At 59.1% G+C, this 17,149-nt stretch overlaps 1 protein-coding gene across 2 annotated transcripts in view; it reads left to right on the forward strand.

The window, feature by feature from the left end:
• PTPRU (protein tyrosine phosphatase receptor type U) overlaps positions 1-17,149 on the forward strand; it is a 78,602-nt gene that overhangs the window by 28,985 nt on the left and 32,468 nt on the right. Inside the window, exons 7-16 of one of the 2 annotated variants that reach the window (XM_059830967.1) lie at positions 576-869; positions 3,943-4,251; positions 8,012-8,121; positions 8,536-8,737; positions 9,620-9,722; positions 9,854-10,127; positions 11,814-11,850; positions 12,374-12,512; positions 15,117-15,146; positions 16,653-16,810. In XM_059830967.1, the coding sequence (XP_059686950.1) occupies positions 576-869; positions 3,943-4,251; positions 8,012-8,121; positions 8,536-8,737; positions 9,620-9,722; positions 9,854-10,127; positions 11,814-11,850; positions 12,374-12,512; positions 15,117-15,146; positions 16,653-16,810 (1,656 nt within the window). The remainder of the gene's footprint in view (positions 1-575; positions 870-3,942; positions 4,252-8,011; positions 8,122-8,535; positions 8,738-9,619; positions 9,723-9,853; positions 10,128-11,813; positions 11,851-12,373; positions 12,513-15,116; positions 15,147-16,652; positions 16,811-17,149) is intronic. The other variant, XM_059830966.1, reaches the window with a different exon arrangement.

Below are 17,149 nucleotides of genomic sequence, written 5' to 3' on the forward strand. Positions count from 1 at the left end.
CGCTGTTTGCGGAGGAAGAGGAAGGTGGGATGCTCGAGGCGGTGAGATCGCAGTTTCTCACTGGGAATGAGTTGCTACGTACGGATGGTTCAACATAAACCCAGGAAACTACCTTTCCCAGTGGCTTTAGATCATTTATTTTTGATTGCAGTAGGTGGGAAGTAATTAATTACGGTGAAACTGTGCAGCACCATGCTGGGCAGTGTATCTTATAAAGATAATTAAGGTTTGATCAGATGAAACCCTATTGCAGCTGTTAAAGCCTTGCTAAAAGCGACGGAGGGCATGTGCACGGGCTGAAGTTTAAAGACTGGATGGTGCCCTCCCATACTTCGGTGTCGATCCCCACGTCCTCTGCGTGGGGGATCCAAGTTTGTCCCGTGCCCTGCAGTCTGAAGGTGATGGGTTTGTTTGGGGAGAGACGTTGTGAATGTCTCGACTGTAGCAGGTGGAAAAAAAAATAAATAGTGGTACCTGTGGTTGTGTTGGTGTTGGCCTGGCTCCGGGGCTGGGGATGCTGTGGAGCTGTTTCTGGAGGGGGATGCTCCACCTGCCCCTTCTCCGCTCTCTTCCAGAGCCCCCCACACCCATCGCGCCCCCCCAGCTGCTCCGGGCCGGCTCCACCTACCTCATCATCCAGCTCAACACCAACTCCATCATCGGCGACGGCCCCATCGTGCGCAAGGAGATCGAGTACCGCATGACCTCGGGACCCTGGTCGGAGGTCCACGCCGTCAACATGCAGACCTACAAGCTCTGGCACCTGGATCCGGACACGGAGTACGAGATCAGTGTCCTGCTCACCCGGCCCGGCGAGGGGGGCACGGGCAAACCGGGGCCGCCCCTCATCAGCCGCACCAAGTGTGCAGGTGGGTCCCACGCTGCGTCCTGGCCGCCCCGGGTGGCCCTGGGCGAGGTCACCTGCCACCCTGAGCCCCAGGCAGGGAGCATGGCTGGGGCTGGGTGGGTGCCAAGGGCATTTGTCGTTGCGGTCCAGGAGCTTGAAGCATCGCTTCTCCGAGGGATCCGCCTTTAACTGACTTTTTAGCGGCTGTGTGCAGCATCTCGGGAGGGACTGCTAATTAAACCCACGTTGTGATCGCAGCCGGAGGGTAGCCGGCTGTACCAGCGAGGCCGGATCCTGAGCCAATGCAATCAGCCTGTGCAGAGGGGCTGAACATCCGTCCAGCCTGAAAATGCCCTGATGGACGGTGGTTTTTTGCTGATCAGAGTCAACAGTAGCCAGCGTGACCTCGGTGCAGGAAGGCACAGCAACGGGATGCACTGAGTTAGCAGCTGCCGTCGTGGCTGGTTTCCATCCCTGGAGCCGGGCAAATGTCGGCAGAGACGGCTGTGCCCCCTCTGCCGCGGCTGCAGGCTCAGGGCCGGACCCGGTTCAGGGCGTCCCCAGATCTCAGGACCACTGTCCCTGAGGATGAGCCCCTTGGCTGTCCCTAGCAAGGTTCCCATCTCATTCCCTCCTCGGAGGGAGCTGTGGATTATTCTCCAGTGCCTGGTTTGGAGCGGTCAGTGCCTCTAAAAATATTTTTCTAAAACTATGTTAATCCTATGCCACTCCGGAGGGGTGGTAGTTTTGGCTGGGGGTGTCGGCTGCCGTCCCATGCACGGCGATGACCTGGGGGTAATTCAGGGCAACCCCATCCCTGCTGAAGCCCCCTCGGGCTGTCCCCAGGGAAGGTGGGAACTGGGGTTTCTCGCTGCCAAAATGCCCCAACAGAGCCCACGGCGCAACCGTGCTGCCGGTTTGGTGTCCCCATTGCTGGGGGGTGATGGGGGGCAGACTCCTCTGGCGCCGTGGGGCTGCAGGGGAGCCTGTTTCCCCTGGGGAAGTCTGACCCCGCATCTGTATGGGGTGGCCCCGGGTTGGGGGATGTCCCCGTCCCCCGGCGGGGCTGGCAGGCGTCAGGCAGCGTTTCAGACGCTCCATGGCAACCGCCTTCCTGATGCCGGGGTTTAACTGCTGGTGATTGAGCAAAGTCGAAGGCGGTGAGACGGCGTGATGGAGGCACGGGATTGTCACGCCGTGTTCACCCCAAGACCTGGCACCGCCGCTGTGCTGGGACCCTGCACGAAAAAATCCTCCAACCCAACAAAAGTGGAGGTCCATGCTGCTGAGCTGGGAGCGAGCCGGGAGCATCGCCTGACAGACGGGGACTGGCGGGCGCATCCTCCTTTACAAGTGGCATGAGCGGAGCAGGACACGGCCGCGTTCGCGGGGCTGCGGAGTGTCCCCAGCGACTTTGGCCGTGGCTGCGAGGAGCCTGCACGGGGGAGCCCCATGCATGGGGTCAGCTTTGGAGACTACTCGCTCAGGCGTGCCAGGAGTGCAGCCGGTGCGAGGAGTGCAGCCGGTGCTGGCGCAGGGGTGGAGGGGGAGATGCAAACCCCAACCCAGGCACCGTGGCGAGGGGCTGGCGGCAGCTTTTCATCCCAGATTCATTTTCAGAGGTGCTGTGGGAAAGCCCAGGTTTCCGTATTACCTTGAAGCCAATGACGGGTGCTGTTTGACACTCTCGGTACCCCATATTTAATATCCTATGGTTACCACGTTCAGGCTCCCCCAGCTCTTCCCATGTGCTATAAGGATGTATTTTTCTTCCTGGCTTCCCCTGGGGCACGGCGGGTTTGCGCATGGTGACACAGCCACCCTTCCTCATCCCGAAAGGCGGCCACGGTTGGATCCTCTGCATCCTCCGAGCCTCACCAGCCTGTCTGCCCAGCACTGCATCTCCCACGCTTTGCAGGATCTGGCCCGGGAGGAGACCCTGGAAAAAGCCTCTGGGTAGATGCATCCTGCAGCTCCCGGGGCGAGGGGAGATTCCCGACGCAGCCACGTGCCGCCGGCCGTCATCAGCCCCGGGTGCTGTACTGCTGGCTCAGCCCCAGAGCATTTAAAGATATTGGAATAAAAAGGAGAGGGGAAGGTGGAAGCCTGGTGCCACGCGGCGCTGCCCGGCGAGGCGTGGGGGGTTCTGGAGGCCTCGGGGAGAGGAGGGGAGAGAGGTCCCTGTGCCCTTGGCCACCCTATGGGAGTGATGCCGGTGGGCATCGGGGCTGAAGTTTGTGTTTTTTGGTAGAGCCAGACGTGGCAATGGGTTTAAGGTCGGGGTCCCCGCGGCGTGGGGCTGCATGCCTATTGCTGTGCTCGTCCCCCCCAAACCAACTGGGGTTTTGCATGGTCCCGTGAGAGTGTCAGGACCTGCAGGAGCATCTGCTGAGGTTGCAAAAGCCTCTTGCAACCCTGAGCTGCCCAAATTCCTCCGCAGTGCAAATCCCAGGGGAATCGCCTGGGGGATCAGTTCCAGGATGGGGTGGACAAAGACCCTCCTTCCCTCTCGGTGTCCTTCCCACCACCCTTGGGGATGGAAAGGAGTTTACTGCCAGTAATCCAAACCACCTGAGTGCGTGTGCTGTTGGCAAAGGAGCTCGGCTCCTCATTAAATCCGACTTTTCCTGTTCACATCAATTAAAGCTAATGAAACTCCTTCCCGGCGACGGCGCTCAGTCTCTGTCCTTTCGAGAGCCTGACACGGGCTCGATGAAAACGCGAGGGCTCCCGTCACGCAGGCACGTTTATCTGGTTATCTGGGGCCGCTTGTGGCACGGATGCTCCTGGTGCCCACCGTGCCGGCCGGGGGAGCGGGGCTGGTACCCGGCTTCACCTCCGTAGGGGAAGATGAGCCAAGGGGGGCTGCTGCCCCTGCGGTGTTGGTGGCTTTGAGACCCGATGATGTCCCCAGCCCTGTCTGCCGGGCAGCAGCATCCTGTGCTGGGGCTGGTCCCAGTTTTGGGGTCAGGGTTGCTCTCTGCACCCGCCTGTCTCGCTCCTATGTTGTAAAAGGGCTTTCCCTGATAATACACGTAAACCCACGAGATGTTTTGCTTCATCGCTTGTCTCTCCCCATCTCTCTTGCCCCACAGAGCCCATGCGGGCCCCCAAAGGCCTGGCTTTCTCCGAAATCCAGTCCAGGCAGCTGACGTTGCAGTGGGAGCCGCTGGGCTACAACCTGACCCGCTGTCACACTTACACCGTCTCGCTCTGCTACCGCTATTTCGTGGGCACCGGCCACAACCAAACCTTCCGGGAGTGCATGAAGATGGAGCGTAACGCCAACCGCTACACCATCAAAAACCTGCTGCCCTACAAGAACATCCACGTCAAGCTCATCCTCTCCAACCCCGAGGGTCGCAAGGAGGGCAAGGAGGTGATATTCCAGACGGATGAGGATGGTGAGTCTGCTCGGGGAGGTGCATCGTCCCTAAAAATAGGACTCCGTGGCTGGTGAGCTGCTGGGGTGTTTCCCGTGGCACGGTGCACATCCGTGGCTCTCGGCCAGGGGCACGATGGGAATATCTCTTGTGGCCGTCGTGCTAACGTGGAGGTGGAGAGGCTGTTGCAGCCCCAGGGCTGTGCAAGGGGAGGTGAGAGAAAGGGGCAGTGGTGGCAGCTGGGGAAGGAAAATGCTGGGAGTAGCTTGGGGGGACGAGGGGATCAGATGGGGACGGGGCAGCACCGGTTCCTCCGGCGGAGGAACATCCTACATTGCTGCAGAAATGCTGCCCTGGTCCTTCGAGTGGAGCGTTTCAGCTGTGCGCGGTCCGGTGAAGGGCACAACAGTTGGCTGATGCTCAGCCTCTCCCAGCACGAGTCATCCTCGCTCATCCCTTAGTGTGGAACCAAAGCCTAGCAGCAATAATAATGACAATTAAAACAATCAATGCTTTGCGCTTAGGTAACATCTGTCATCTGCTCAGTCGCTGATTAATTTGGCGTTGTTATGTTTCTGGGAGAGCGCTGTTAACCAGAGCCCAGCGCAGCTTTGCTCAGCTTCCCAACGCTCTTCCCCGGTTAAGTTTGCTCTAGGGCGGCTTTGGATTGGGTGGATGAGCGCGTGTTGATAAGGGGTGTCCGGCCCCGTTATTTGCCCACAATGTTGCTCCTGAACAGCTGAGCTGTTTCTCTTCTCCCCGTCCCGGCTGTGCCCCGGGGTTGGGTCCCCGCTGCCGGCACCCGAGCGGGGCTGACGTCCCCGCTGCAGGCTCGAGCGTTGCTCCAAGACTCCTGGGTTTGGCATCTCTTGCTCCTGCCCAGCCCTTCCCCGAGGATGTCCCGGAGCTGGGGCCACCGGAGAGGTCTCCCAGGTCTGGCTTTACACTGCACCGCGGTCCCCGGCTGTGGCGCTCCGTCAGCTGAGTGCTGGGGTCATTTTGGGCTCTGGGGATCCGGTGAATGTGGCGGGAGGTACAGGGCAGAACCGGCTCCGTGTCTCCGGTGCCTCCCATCAGCAACAGGCTACATCCACGGCTGGCAGCTCCTGCTAACGACTCCTTCTGCTCATCACATCCTCTTCGCTGCCCCATCAGCATCTCCTCCGCGTGCCGTGATGACTCGGCCGCCTTCAAGGACAGCTGGGCAGCCCCCAAATGCCGCCGCTCTGACCACTGGTCCTGCAGCCGGTGAGGCGAGGGGGGTCTCATCCTGGTCCGGGGAGGGCAGCAGCGGTTGGGGCTTGTGTGGGGTGCAAGGAGCTGCTGTGCCCCGGGGTGGGTGCTGGGTGCTGAGTGTGGCTGGAGCATCCCTGGCTCTCGCAGAGTCACCGGCACTTAGTGTTAAGCAAGAATGTAATTAATCTCCGAAGCACTTTTTAGCATCAAGAATCAGCAATTAAGGTGGAAAAATTGATAATTGCAAAGGATCCCGCTGGCTCCAGACCCCCTGGACGCCCCCCGAGGAGAAGCCTGCTGTGAAATCCCCCCGTGTGGGACTCGCCTCCGTTTGGGACCCACCGAAACGTGCAGCTTTTGTGTGTGCGTTGCTCATCGCTCCCGTTTCCCAGGCCGGAAAGCAAAGCCTGCAGAGCTGGAGTGGAGCCGGGAGGGTCTCCGGGTCCCGTTTTCATCTCTAAAGCCTAAATTTGGCACCTTTCTCTGCACATCCCATGGGCACTTTCTGTATCGCCAGCCTGACCGGGAGCACCCAGCTTCACGCTCCCGACGGTTTATTTTCCGGCTATAATTGCTTCAGCTGTTCTCACTGTGCTGTGAGTGCTCCAGCTGTTTTCTTATTGAATATTAATACAGGAGCTCCAGATGTTTTTTTGCTATACTGTAATCACTCCAGCTGCTTTCCCCTATGCCTTGATGAACCAGGGCTTGCGGCTTCCCCCTTGGATTGAACTTGGTGCCGCGTATACGTTCGGTCTCGGGTGGGATGGATCGATGGCTATCTGCCTATGGATATATTGCGAATATTACACGCAGGCTTGACCCAGCATCCCCCTGCCTGGGAGGGCAATGAGGATTCGAGCTCCTGCAACTGGGTGATGAGCAGCCACCCGTGCAATTAAGCGAAGGTGGTGAAGGCTCGTTAATAATAGGACCCTTGATTGTGGTTTATTTTGGCACGAGGCCAGCTTCGGTTGCGGCATCCGCTGATGCAGCGCTGGGGCTTGTCTTGGGGGGGCCCCTAGTGTGGGCTGTGCCCCTATCCCGGGCGGTAAACCCTGGGTTTGGGATGGAAAACCTATTTCTGGGGCATTAATAACTGTACCGAACCAAGGGTGTTGTTCACAGCATCCCCCTTGGACCCCGGGCAAAGTCCTCCTGGGTGCACGGGCAGGGCACCGAGAGAAGAGGGTGCTGGATCCGTAGGTTGCCCAGCTGATGTTTACGTGCCCCAAATAGATCCAAGGAAGCTCGGGAAGGTCGGTGACCTGCAGCTGGAGATTTTGGACTATGTCTGCACGAAACGATGAAACTCAATCCTAGGTGCCGGTGGAAATATCATTACAGCGTGTTGGTGCCGCGGGGAGGTGTGTGCGGGGAGCTGGTTTTTTCCCTTGCAGGTAGGGTGGATGCCATGCAAGCCAGAAGAAACATATATAAATGCATAAATAAATATATACGTGCGTATATGGATGGCAAATGGGTATGCACACACCTGGGAGCCGTTGTGTGCTGCTGCTGGTCTCAGCCTGGTGTATACGCAAGCACATGGTGCCCGTACATATATATATATATGTATAAAAATATCTATATAGGTACACATATTCCTGCCCTAAAGGCTTCTGTAATTCTTCACGAATTTAATAAGTGCCTTGTGTACACGTGTAGGACACAGCACCTCTGATTAAATTAACTTGTAAATCAAATGGAAATTGTGTATTTGCACGGTGGGAAGCGCGCGGAAGGCGATCCCTCTCTCTTGGCCCTGTAATTAGATCTGAACAAAAGAGAAAAATAGAGGGGAAGAGCTGACGTCCCTCTGCAACGAGGGGGTGCGTGTTTCGGGTACTCAAGCCCGCAGCGGAGGATGCTGCTGGTGAATTGTGGTCTTTGCCGAGCCATCGCCTCTCCTGTCCCCCTCGCTGACCCCCTCGGGTCAAGAAATCCATGGTAAAGAAGCGAGTATTGATCCCAGTGCTGTCAATCGCGGGTATTGTTTGCGGTTATTATTGTCGTTGGTGTTAATTAGAGGGGAAGGCTGGGGCACATCGAGCCCGTCTGCAGATGAGGATGTTATTGCTTGCCGGGGGGAGCACCGGCAATGTCTCCCCAGGATGCCGGTGGCTCCGGGGGGGATTTGGTTTCTATGGGAAAAGGGAACTCTTTTCTTTTTCTTTCCTCGCACTGGTAAACTCAGACAAGCTCCGTCGGTGCCGGTGCACGGGGCCTTGCTGCTGTGCTGTCGGAAACTGGGTGCGACGGCAGATATGGTACCGGTGGGGTTTGTGCCGTGGTGTGGGGACCTCCCTGCGCCGTGGCAAAGTGTCACCGGTGGGCCCGGGAGCATGGCAGGAGCATCATTGCCCTGGGGAGCCACCAGCCCCGTCTGGCGGCACACGCCGGAGCTGGGTGACGTGGCAGAGGGGACGCGGTGGTTCGGTCGTGGGGGAGAGCTGCTGCAGCTGCCTGGAGGGGTTTCCCGCAGGATTTCTCCTTCCAGCCTGGTTTCTTGCCGCTTCCAAGCACGTCCCCTTTCCTTCCCCAGTGCCCGGTGGCATCGCCTCGGAGTCCCTCACCTTCACCCCGCTGGAGGACATGATATTTCTGAAGTGGGAGGAACCGGTGGAGCCCAACGGCCTCATCACGCAGTACGAGGTACATCCCGGCCGGCTGCGGCACCCGCCGGGGACCCACGGGGACACGGGAGGGTCCTACTGGGGGGGATGCAGTGGGGGGGATCTGGGGTAACCACCGCTTTCAGTCACGGGGATTAAGGGTGGCTGCGGTGTTACTGCTGTCCCCGAGCCCTCCGTTTGGCGCTCGGATCCAGCCTGCGTTCATCCTCCCGCTAGCGGGGTCTGTCCTGCTTTCGGGATCACCGGTATTAACCAGCGAGGGCTTTTCCGATGAACCTCTGCTTTTGATTTACCCCAAAAAGCGTCTGCCTTCCAGGCTGCTCCTGTGACCATCCCTTCCTCTGAATCCCTCCCTTTAACCCCTCCCCTGCCCGGATCCGGGGTCTCTCCCCTCTCCCGCGGCTGCTGGTGATGCTCTGGTCTGTCCCTGCAGATCAGCTACCAGAGCATCGAGTCCTCCGACCCGGCGGTCAACGTGCCTGGCCCACGGCGCACCGTCTCCAAACTACGCAACGAGACCTACCACGTCTTCTCCAACCTCCACCCCGGCACCACCTACCTCTTTTCGGTTCGGGCCCGCACCGGCAAGGGTTTTGGCCAGACGGCGCTCACCGAGATCACCACCAACATCTCCGGTAGGTTCCCCTGGGCTCCACGCCTGGTGCTGGGGCTTCTCCTCCGCACAGATATGCGATGGCAGTGCTGGAGCCTCCGGTGTGCTCCCGTGGATTTTGGTGACTGGCTGCTGCTGTGGAAGGATGCTCTTGGTGGTGGCAGCCGTGCTGTGAGCCCCGGGCAGCCCCCCCACCCCGTCAGCTGGGCTGAGTGTGGGTCTCTGGCCGGGGACCCCGGCCAGCCCGGTGCACCGGTGCTGTCTGAGCTATCAGCGTACGAGCGAGGGATTAATTGGACTTCGTTAATAAGCCTTGCAGTACTTGGGGCTGTTTGCTCATGTCGGCGACGTCGCTATTAACCGCAGCTAATGGGCTGAGATGAGCCCTAATGGGGGCACCGAAACTGCAAAGCGGCGTGAGCCGGAACCCGGTGGCTGCTGGTGATGGCTTGGGGACCACGGGGCTGTGCCGGGCATGAGGGGGATCCCCCACCTTGGTCTGGGGGTGCTGCTGGGCTGGCTTGTGTGTGCTTCTGCCCCAGGTGGGATGCTCGCACTATGCCGGTGGTTTGGAGTCGTGCCGTCCCCAGGCACGGGGGGTGCATCTCAAGGCTGGGTCCTACCGAGGTCAGATCCTGCTCCCATCTCCTCCCCTCTGCCAGACCGGTATTGATAACCCCTTTGGCGCACACCCGTGGGTCCACTCCCAACTGCGACATTTGTTCAAGACCTGGAGGGGTTTTCTTTCTTTGTAATAATCCACATTACACCATTTGGTGATGCCTTGCCTTGGACAAGGCTGCTCGTGCCTCAGTTTCCCCCCTGAACTGGGGGCAGCCCCCAGCGCATCCCTGGGGACCGACCAGGTCTCACCCCCGCCCTCTCTCCCCTGCTCCCTTTGCAGCTCCCACCTTCGACTACGGGGACATGCCGTCGCCGCTGAGCGAGTCGGAGAGCACCATCACGGTGCTGCTGCGGCCGGCGCAGGGCAGAGGGGCTCCCATCAGGTAGGTTGGGGCTGCACAAAGGCGAGACCCCCCACAAATGGGGTGGCATGGCGTGGACGGCGGGGTCAAGCACCAAGGGAAGGGCAGGAACATCCTTTTCATCCTATTAACCTGCGCCTGGCCCTCGCCAGCACCTACCAGGTCATCGTAGAAGAAGACCAGCCCAAGAAGCTCAAGCGGGAGCTGGGTGGGCAGGAGTGCTTCCCGGTGCCGCTCACCTTCGACGACGCTGTGTCCCGTGGCTCCGTCCACTACTTCGGGGCCGAGCTGCCTGCCAGCAGCCTCACCGAAGCCAAACCCTTCACCGTGGGGGACAACCAGACCTACAGCGGCTACTGGAACCCGCCGCTGGAGCCCAAGAAAGCCTATCTCATCTACTTCCAAGCCATGAGCAACCTCAAAGGGGTGAGTAGCTGTGGGACCCCGCTCTGTCCAGTGGGGTGTCTGGGGTCCCGGTTGGACCAGGCAGGAGCCCACCTGTGGTCCTGGGGAGGTTGTCAGGAAAAATGGGACTTGTTTTAGATCCCCCTCCCTCGGTCCCCCCATCTGGGCTCACCCCCAGTGTCGTGCCTGGGGGGAGCTGGTGCTTGAGGCTGCCCTTACGGCACGTTGGGATCACGGATGGGTGTCCCCCTTCCTCCCGGCGCCCCTGGGCTGTGCCCGTCCCCTTCCCAGTGCCAGGGGTGATGGAGCCCAGCCTCCGCCACCACCTGCGGTACCGGTGGGGACCACAACCAGCACCAGTGCCAGGGAGACCACCCGCCCGGGGCTAATCCTGGGGTGGAAAAGGACCATTTGGGCAGACAGAGCTGTGTGCGCATTACTGGGACCCGCTGCTGACACAGCGGCCGCTGCAGAGAGTTCCTGGGAAGCTGCCGACTTCGCGGGCTGCCCTCTCCCTGCCTGCCGCTGCCTGTTCTCTCGGTGATTCCATAACAGCTCCGCTCCGGCAGCAGCCCCCGCATCCCCCGGGCTGATTTCCTCCAAGTCACCGGCGGGACCACCCTGGCGAGGATGAGCTGTGAAGCGAAGCAGCAGGACCGCGACAGCATCCTCACCCTGCACAGCCTCGTCTTGCGGAATGGTGCCGTTTTTTGAATCCTTTCCTCCGCTCCGGGATCGTTCACACCTCGCTGGGTTGTAATTAGAGCCGAGACGGACGAGGAGGATCTCTGCTCTGGCTCGCTTGGGCACTGCTGGATAATAACTGGTGGCTGACACTGTTTTATAGCCTTCCTGCTGGGATGCAATGGATTTGTCCCGGCTGCTGTCAGATGTTGCGAAAAAGCCGGATCCCATCTTGGGTTTTTCGTGGTTTTTGTGCCAGATGGAGCAAGAAGCAGGAGAAACAAGAGCTGGAGACCTTGGGGAGAGCACTGCCGGAGCCGGCCCTGCCCCAGGCATGCCACGCGGGCAGGTCTTGGTGTCTCGGTCCAAGGGCGGATGGAGCAGCGTTGCCAGCACTGGTGTCCTGAGGGGCTCGGGGAAGAAGACAGTCCTGCCAAAATGGTGCTTTTTATTTTGCACTAGAAGTTGGATACACGGAAAGATGGACTATTTTAGCTGGATCCATCCCTAAAAATGCAAATGCTAAAACTGTTGGAGACCTGAGCTGGAAGCCCTCGTGGCAACCTTGGCAGCACGCGCAGAGCACCGGGGCTGCGGCTTGAAAACTTTGATTGATGAAAAAAAAACCCCATGAAACTCTGAATGATGACTTGGGAGTGTTTTAGCTGTAGTTGGTGATGTGCTGGTGACCTGTGGCTCGGCTGGGTCCCTCCTTCGATGATCTTGAGCTCTGCAGTACCCTATGTGCCAGGAGCGATGGCCTCGGCTAAAGCTGGGGACGCTGGTTTAGTGGTCGCTGGGGACAGATCATTCAGCAGCATCTCTTGGGGTGTGTGTGCCCAGGAGCTCCTTTGGCTCAGCAGCGGGTGCTGCAGCACAAATCACCTGCAAATTCCCTTGATTTGGGGGTCAAAGCACCAACGGATCAGTCTTGCGTCCACCCAACCTTGCTCGGAGCAGGAGTGGGGAGCGGAGCTGCCGGGATGCTCATCCGACACTGACCCCCCTTTTTTTCCTCCGTAGGAAACCCGGCTGAACTGCATCCGGATCGCCCGCAAAGGTGAGCCCTCCTTTTCCCAGCTGGCGTGATCCCGCTGAGGCTGCGGACCCAAACCTGCGGCTGCTCCGGTGGTTGCGGCTGTGCCTGCGGGTGTCGTTACCAGTGCTGGCAGCGGTCGGGGTGCGCGTGGTGGTTTATTACAGTCCCATCCCGCGCTCTTGTGTCCCACTTTCCTTGGTATCTGGGTTTTTCCCTTGGTTGAGGTTTTCCTCTTAATGCCGTTATTGCGGTGGGAGGCCGGAGTCGGAGGTGCTGGATGCTGAATCTGGGGATGGACGAGCTTGCGCTGGGCGTGACGAAAGATGGCACAAAGGGACCAGCTCACTCCACGGGAACTGAGAGGGGGACTCACCCACGGTCACAGTGTGGCACTGCAGAGCCCTGTAACATCTCAGTGGAATAAAACGGGTTCAAGGAGCAATGTGCATCCCACGGGACAAATCCCAGTGTTTTCCCGTCTGATGTTGCCCACCCTCCTGGAGCTGAGTGCTGACCCCTCCTGCCTGTCCTTGTCCCCTGGCAGCTGCCTGCAAAGAGAGCAAGCGTCCCTTGGAGGTGTCGCAGCACTCGGAGGAGATGGGCCTGATCCTGGGGATCTGTGCCGGAGGGCTCATCGTCCTGATTATCCTCCTGGGAGCCATCATCGTCGTCATTCGGAAAGGGTAAGGAGACCTGGTGTCGCGGCTGGTGCCTCCATCTGTCCCTTCCTCCCAGCGCAGCCCTTCTCCGCCACCCTGGCACTAACTGGGAGTGACTGGTGGTGATACTGCCGCACTGGGCAGACTCCAAACCCTGCCTCGAGCTGTGCCTCCATGTGCTCGTGCATCCCAGAGGGCACGGTACCCTCCTTGCTCTGTGACACTGGGCATGGCAGGAGGCACTGGGGACCAAGGAGCAAAGTCCTGGGGACGTCCCTTTGCCCTCGGGGCTCTGGAGCTTTGTTCCACTGTCCTTCTCCCCCCTAATTTTCAGTCTTTTGCCTCGTTTTCTGTTTCTGCCTGGCTTCGTGCCGCTCTGTCGATTCTGCGTCGATGGAAATGCTTCTGGCCAGGATCGGGCTCAGAGGGGCCCTGGCCGGCGCTAAGCCCGGCTGTCCCTGTCCCACCAGCTCTCCGCTTGCTCACAGCAGCCAGGGGATCCCGGGGCGTGCAGCCCTGCACCCCTCCAGCCCAAAATTACAAAAATCAGCTTAATCTGCACTTGATATCGCCTCTGGGCTTCCCCGCCGCCTTGGCCAGCCCAGGGCTGGATCCGTCCATGCGAGCGTTGCGGTCTGGGCTCTGGCTGCGCTGGTGCCCTGCCGTCGGGGTGGGTTAGGGATGGGGTCCTGTACAGTTCCCTTGTATCGAGCCGCCGTTCCTGGAGATGGGGAGGAAGAGGTGGCTTTTTTGCTATTGCCCCTCCGCCGAGCCCCCCCCACCCCGAGATGGCAGACGAGCACCCAGCGCCTCCCAGCACCGGGGGGAGCAGAGCCCCGGGGGTGCTCGTCTCTGGGGTGATGGTCAGAAAAAGCCTCCGTCCGCAGCTTTTGCCTGGAAAGCGGTGCGGTGTGTCCTGCTGAAATACTTGGGCAGACTCTGGCTCTTGTCCTGGGCTCCGGTTCCTCGAGAGTGCTGGGGGGAGCAGCGTCACCCCTTCTTCCAGGGCTGGGCAGGGGGCTGCCCGTTGCTGCCCACCCTGGGGTGCAGGCTCCCATCCTGCATCCTCCTGGGCTTGTTTTAATGGGGAACCACTGAGCTTCCAGTGAAACATGAGCAATCCCTTGCTGAGAGCCTTCAGCTGGCTCTAAATGAGTCATTAAAATTTGGGTGCACGCTGCGGAGGGGAGGTTTTCCCAGAGCTGGTGGTCCCTTGGGACCCCCAAACTGCTGTCCCACCCCCGCGGGGGTCCCCACGCTCCCCAGCTCGCTGGCTGGGGAGCTGAGCGCGGTTGGCGTGGACGCGGCTGTGGCCGTCGCGGTGGGCTTTCGCTCGGGAAGCTCGGTGGGGTGGGAGGGAGGAGGGCGAGGGCTTTTCGGGACACTCACCCCTGGAGCGCTGGGGATGCGGCTGCTGCTTTTCGCTTGGGCGCAGCACCCTGGAAAGTGGCTTCTTACCACGCGGGGCTCGAGGCGACGCTGAGCCGGGGGATGCTCTTAAAGCAGGGGAGAAAGGGTAGCAATTAAATGCCTTCCCCGCGCAGGGCTGGGGATGATGGGAGGAAAGTATGTTAACAGCCAGGGGGGAGAGAAAAATAGCGGGGCACAACCTCAGCCCGTGTAAATCGGCAAAGCTCTTTATGGCTTCGTTTGCCCTTAAAGGATTCTTGCTGATTTACGCCAGCTGTAAAGCAAGGCTGTAGCATCTCTGCACACTGCGAGGGGTGCAGGACTGGCTCGTGGCTCCCTACCTGCCGTTGCTCTGGGCTGGTGCCCGTGTGTATGGCATCGGATCTGTCCTTGATGGAGCAAATGCCGGCGGTGCCGATGTGTTTTCGGGAGCAATGCTGTTGTGCCGGCAGGTAGGAAGCCATGAGTGTGGCTGCTGCATTCCCATTGCCCGTGCTGCGGGGTGGGAGGAGGAGGAGGAGGAGCAGCTTTGCTTCAGCATCCTGGGGTGAACCTGTCGAAGGACAAACCAGAGCCACAAATCAGACCTGGTGCCAAAGGTCCCAAAATTCGGGGCTATTGGAAAGCTGGGACGAGCCCATAAATCTCCGGAGCGTTTTGCTGTTGGAGAATCACTTACGTGGTGGAATGGAAATGTACCCCCAGAATATGCTCACCCCTATTAAGTGGTGGACTGGAAACACGACGTCCTGACCCCGTCTCCCCCACGGGGGCTGCCTGGCCCCTAACCGGCTCCCCGGGGGATGTCCTACATTTTGGACACGTTTGCCGTTTGTGGAGCAAACGGCACCAGCGTCTCCCAGGGATGTTTCCCGGTGCCCTCTCGTCCCTCCTCTGTGGGTGTGAGGTGGTGATGGGGATGCAGTCCCAATGCTTTGCTCCCCTGATTGTGGAATAACCCCTTGGACAAAGGTGCTACGGACAGCCCACCGCCGGTGCGGGGACCGTGGTCACCCACGAGCTGGTGCTTGGGCTCTGCCATCAGGATACCGGCTCCTGCCCGGAGTAAATAACCTACGGATGCAGAAGGGGAGCCGGGTTTCTTTATGGTGCATTTAATTTTCTGGCAGCCAAGTTGCCCCATAACCCCCCTTCCCTATGCCAGAGAAAAGCTGCTTATGCAATTTCTGCTGTTCTCTTTGTTCACATGCTTGCCAGGAGGAACTACTATTCTTATTCCTATTACCCGTAAGTAATTGTCATTCTGTCTCTCCTTCGCCCTTCCTCCCAGCCAACCCCCTCGCCCTGCTGCTCCAACAAGTCCTTTTCTCTGCCGAGTACATTTTAAGGGCCTCTTTGGCTCGGGGAAATTAATGCCGCCGAGCTCGTTAGAGACCAAAGGCAGCGTAAAGTGGAAGGGTCAGTGACTCCGGGTTGAATTCTGGATTTTGGCAGCCTCTTGCGGTGTCCCGGCCCCACAAAGATGCCGACGTGGGCTCAGATCTCCTATTCATCCTTCCCCTGGTTTAATCCCTGCTCCGGCTTCTTGGGAGCTCGAGGCTGCCTCTCAAAAACTCTCAATCAGTTTTTTTCTTCAATGTCTTGACTTTGGGGTGTGAGGTTCTGTCCCAGCGAGAGCTCCTGGGCTTTCCCAGCATCTTTGTTCGATGCCTAACGGGGACCTTGCATGGGGGGAAAACTTAACGGGGACCTTGCATGGGGGGAAAAGCCTTCCTGGTGGGTGCTGAGTACGTGTGCGGTCAGGGGATTCAGCCTGTCCCTTGGGGGATGGATTTGCCCTAGCCTCCAGCATGGTTTTAGAATCATAGAGTGGTTTGGGTTGGAAGGGACCTTTAAAGGTCGTCTAGTCCAACCTTCCTGCAATGATCAGGGACATCCTCAACTAGATCAGGTTGCTCAGAGCCCCATCCAACTTGACCCTGAATGTTTCCAGGGATGGGGCATCTACCACCTCTCTGGGCAACCTGTGCCAGGGTTTCACCACCCTCATCGTAAAAAATCTCTTCCTTCTATCTCGGCTGAATCTCCCCTTGTTTGGTTTAAAACCGTTACCCCTTGTCCTATCGCTACAGGCCCTATTACAGAGTCTGTCCCCCCCTTTCTTATAAGACCCTTGAAGTATTGAAAGGCAGCAATAAGGTCTCCCCGGAGCCTTCTCTTCTCCAGGCTGAACAACCCCAACTCTCTCAGCCTTTCCTCATAGGAGAGGTGTTCCATCCCTCTGGTCATTTTTGTGGCCTCCTCTGGACCCGATCCAACAGGTCCACGTCTTTCTTCTACTTCTTGCACGTGTACTGTGCAGCACAGCGACGCATGTGGCGTGTTGGATGGTCCATGTTGCAGCGAGGTGGTGTGGGGCGATGGGTGGGTAATGCCTGGAGAAATGGGGCTGGAGGGGAGCTGGGGCTGCCCCGTGCAATGCCAGCTGGCTGGGGAGAGCCTTCGCTTGCCCAAGGAGTGTTCCCGGCTGTTCCAGGTATGGGGCGTTTTGGGGAGGGGACATTGAGGATGAGGAGCTGGAGTTGCTGCAGCCGGCGAGGGATGATCCACGTGGGGCTGCGACTGGCTTGGGGCACCAGAAAACCAAAGCGTGCCGACTGCTGGGGGCAAGAATCCATCCTGCTCCCCAAAATAATCCGAGCCCGGTAGCTTTGGGGGGATCTTACCGCACTGTCGGGTCAGTCCTGCTTACGTGCGCTTCTTCCCCCTCCGCACCTTTGCATCCCCCTGCAGAAAACCCGTCAACATGACCAAAGCGACCATTAACTACCGCCACGAGAAGACGCACATGATGAGTGCCATCGACAGGAGTTTCACCGACCAGAGCACGCTGCAGGAGGACGAGCGCCTGGGGCTCTCCTTCATGGACACCCACAACTACGGCAACCGGGGTAAGGACGGGGAACGGCAGCGTCTCCCCTGCTCCCATCCAGCTGCAGCGAGGGTCCCTGATAATCCCTAAATATCCCAGAAACAGCTGAAATATTTATCCAAAGCTCGGTAGTGGCTACTGCATCTATTTTAGCTTGATGTGTGTGGCACATTGCAGACTTTTCCATGCCCTGCGTAAACCTCCAAGGGCATCGATCTAATCTGTGTCTGTAGTAGCTTTTATTATCACCCAGGTTTTGCTGAAGGAAAACCACTCGTGAGCGGCTTGAGCTGGGTCTCTGCGTCTCGACCTCTCGAAGCGGAGATCTGAGCTGGTGGCTGGGAAGGTTGAGGCCACT

This window comes from Gavia stellata, chromosome 29 (genome assembly GCF_030936135.1).
Source record: "Gavia stellata isolate bGavSte3 chromosome 29, bGavSte3.hap2, whole genome shotgun sequence".
NCBI classification, from domain to species: domain Eukaryota; kingdom Metazoa; phylum Chordata; class Aves; order Gaviiformes; family Gaviidae; genus Gavia; species Gavia stellata.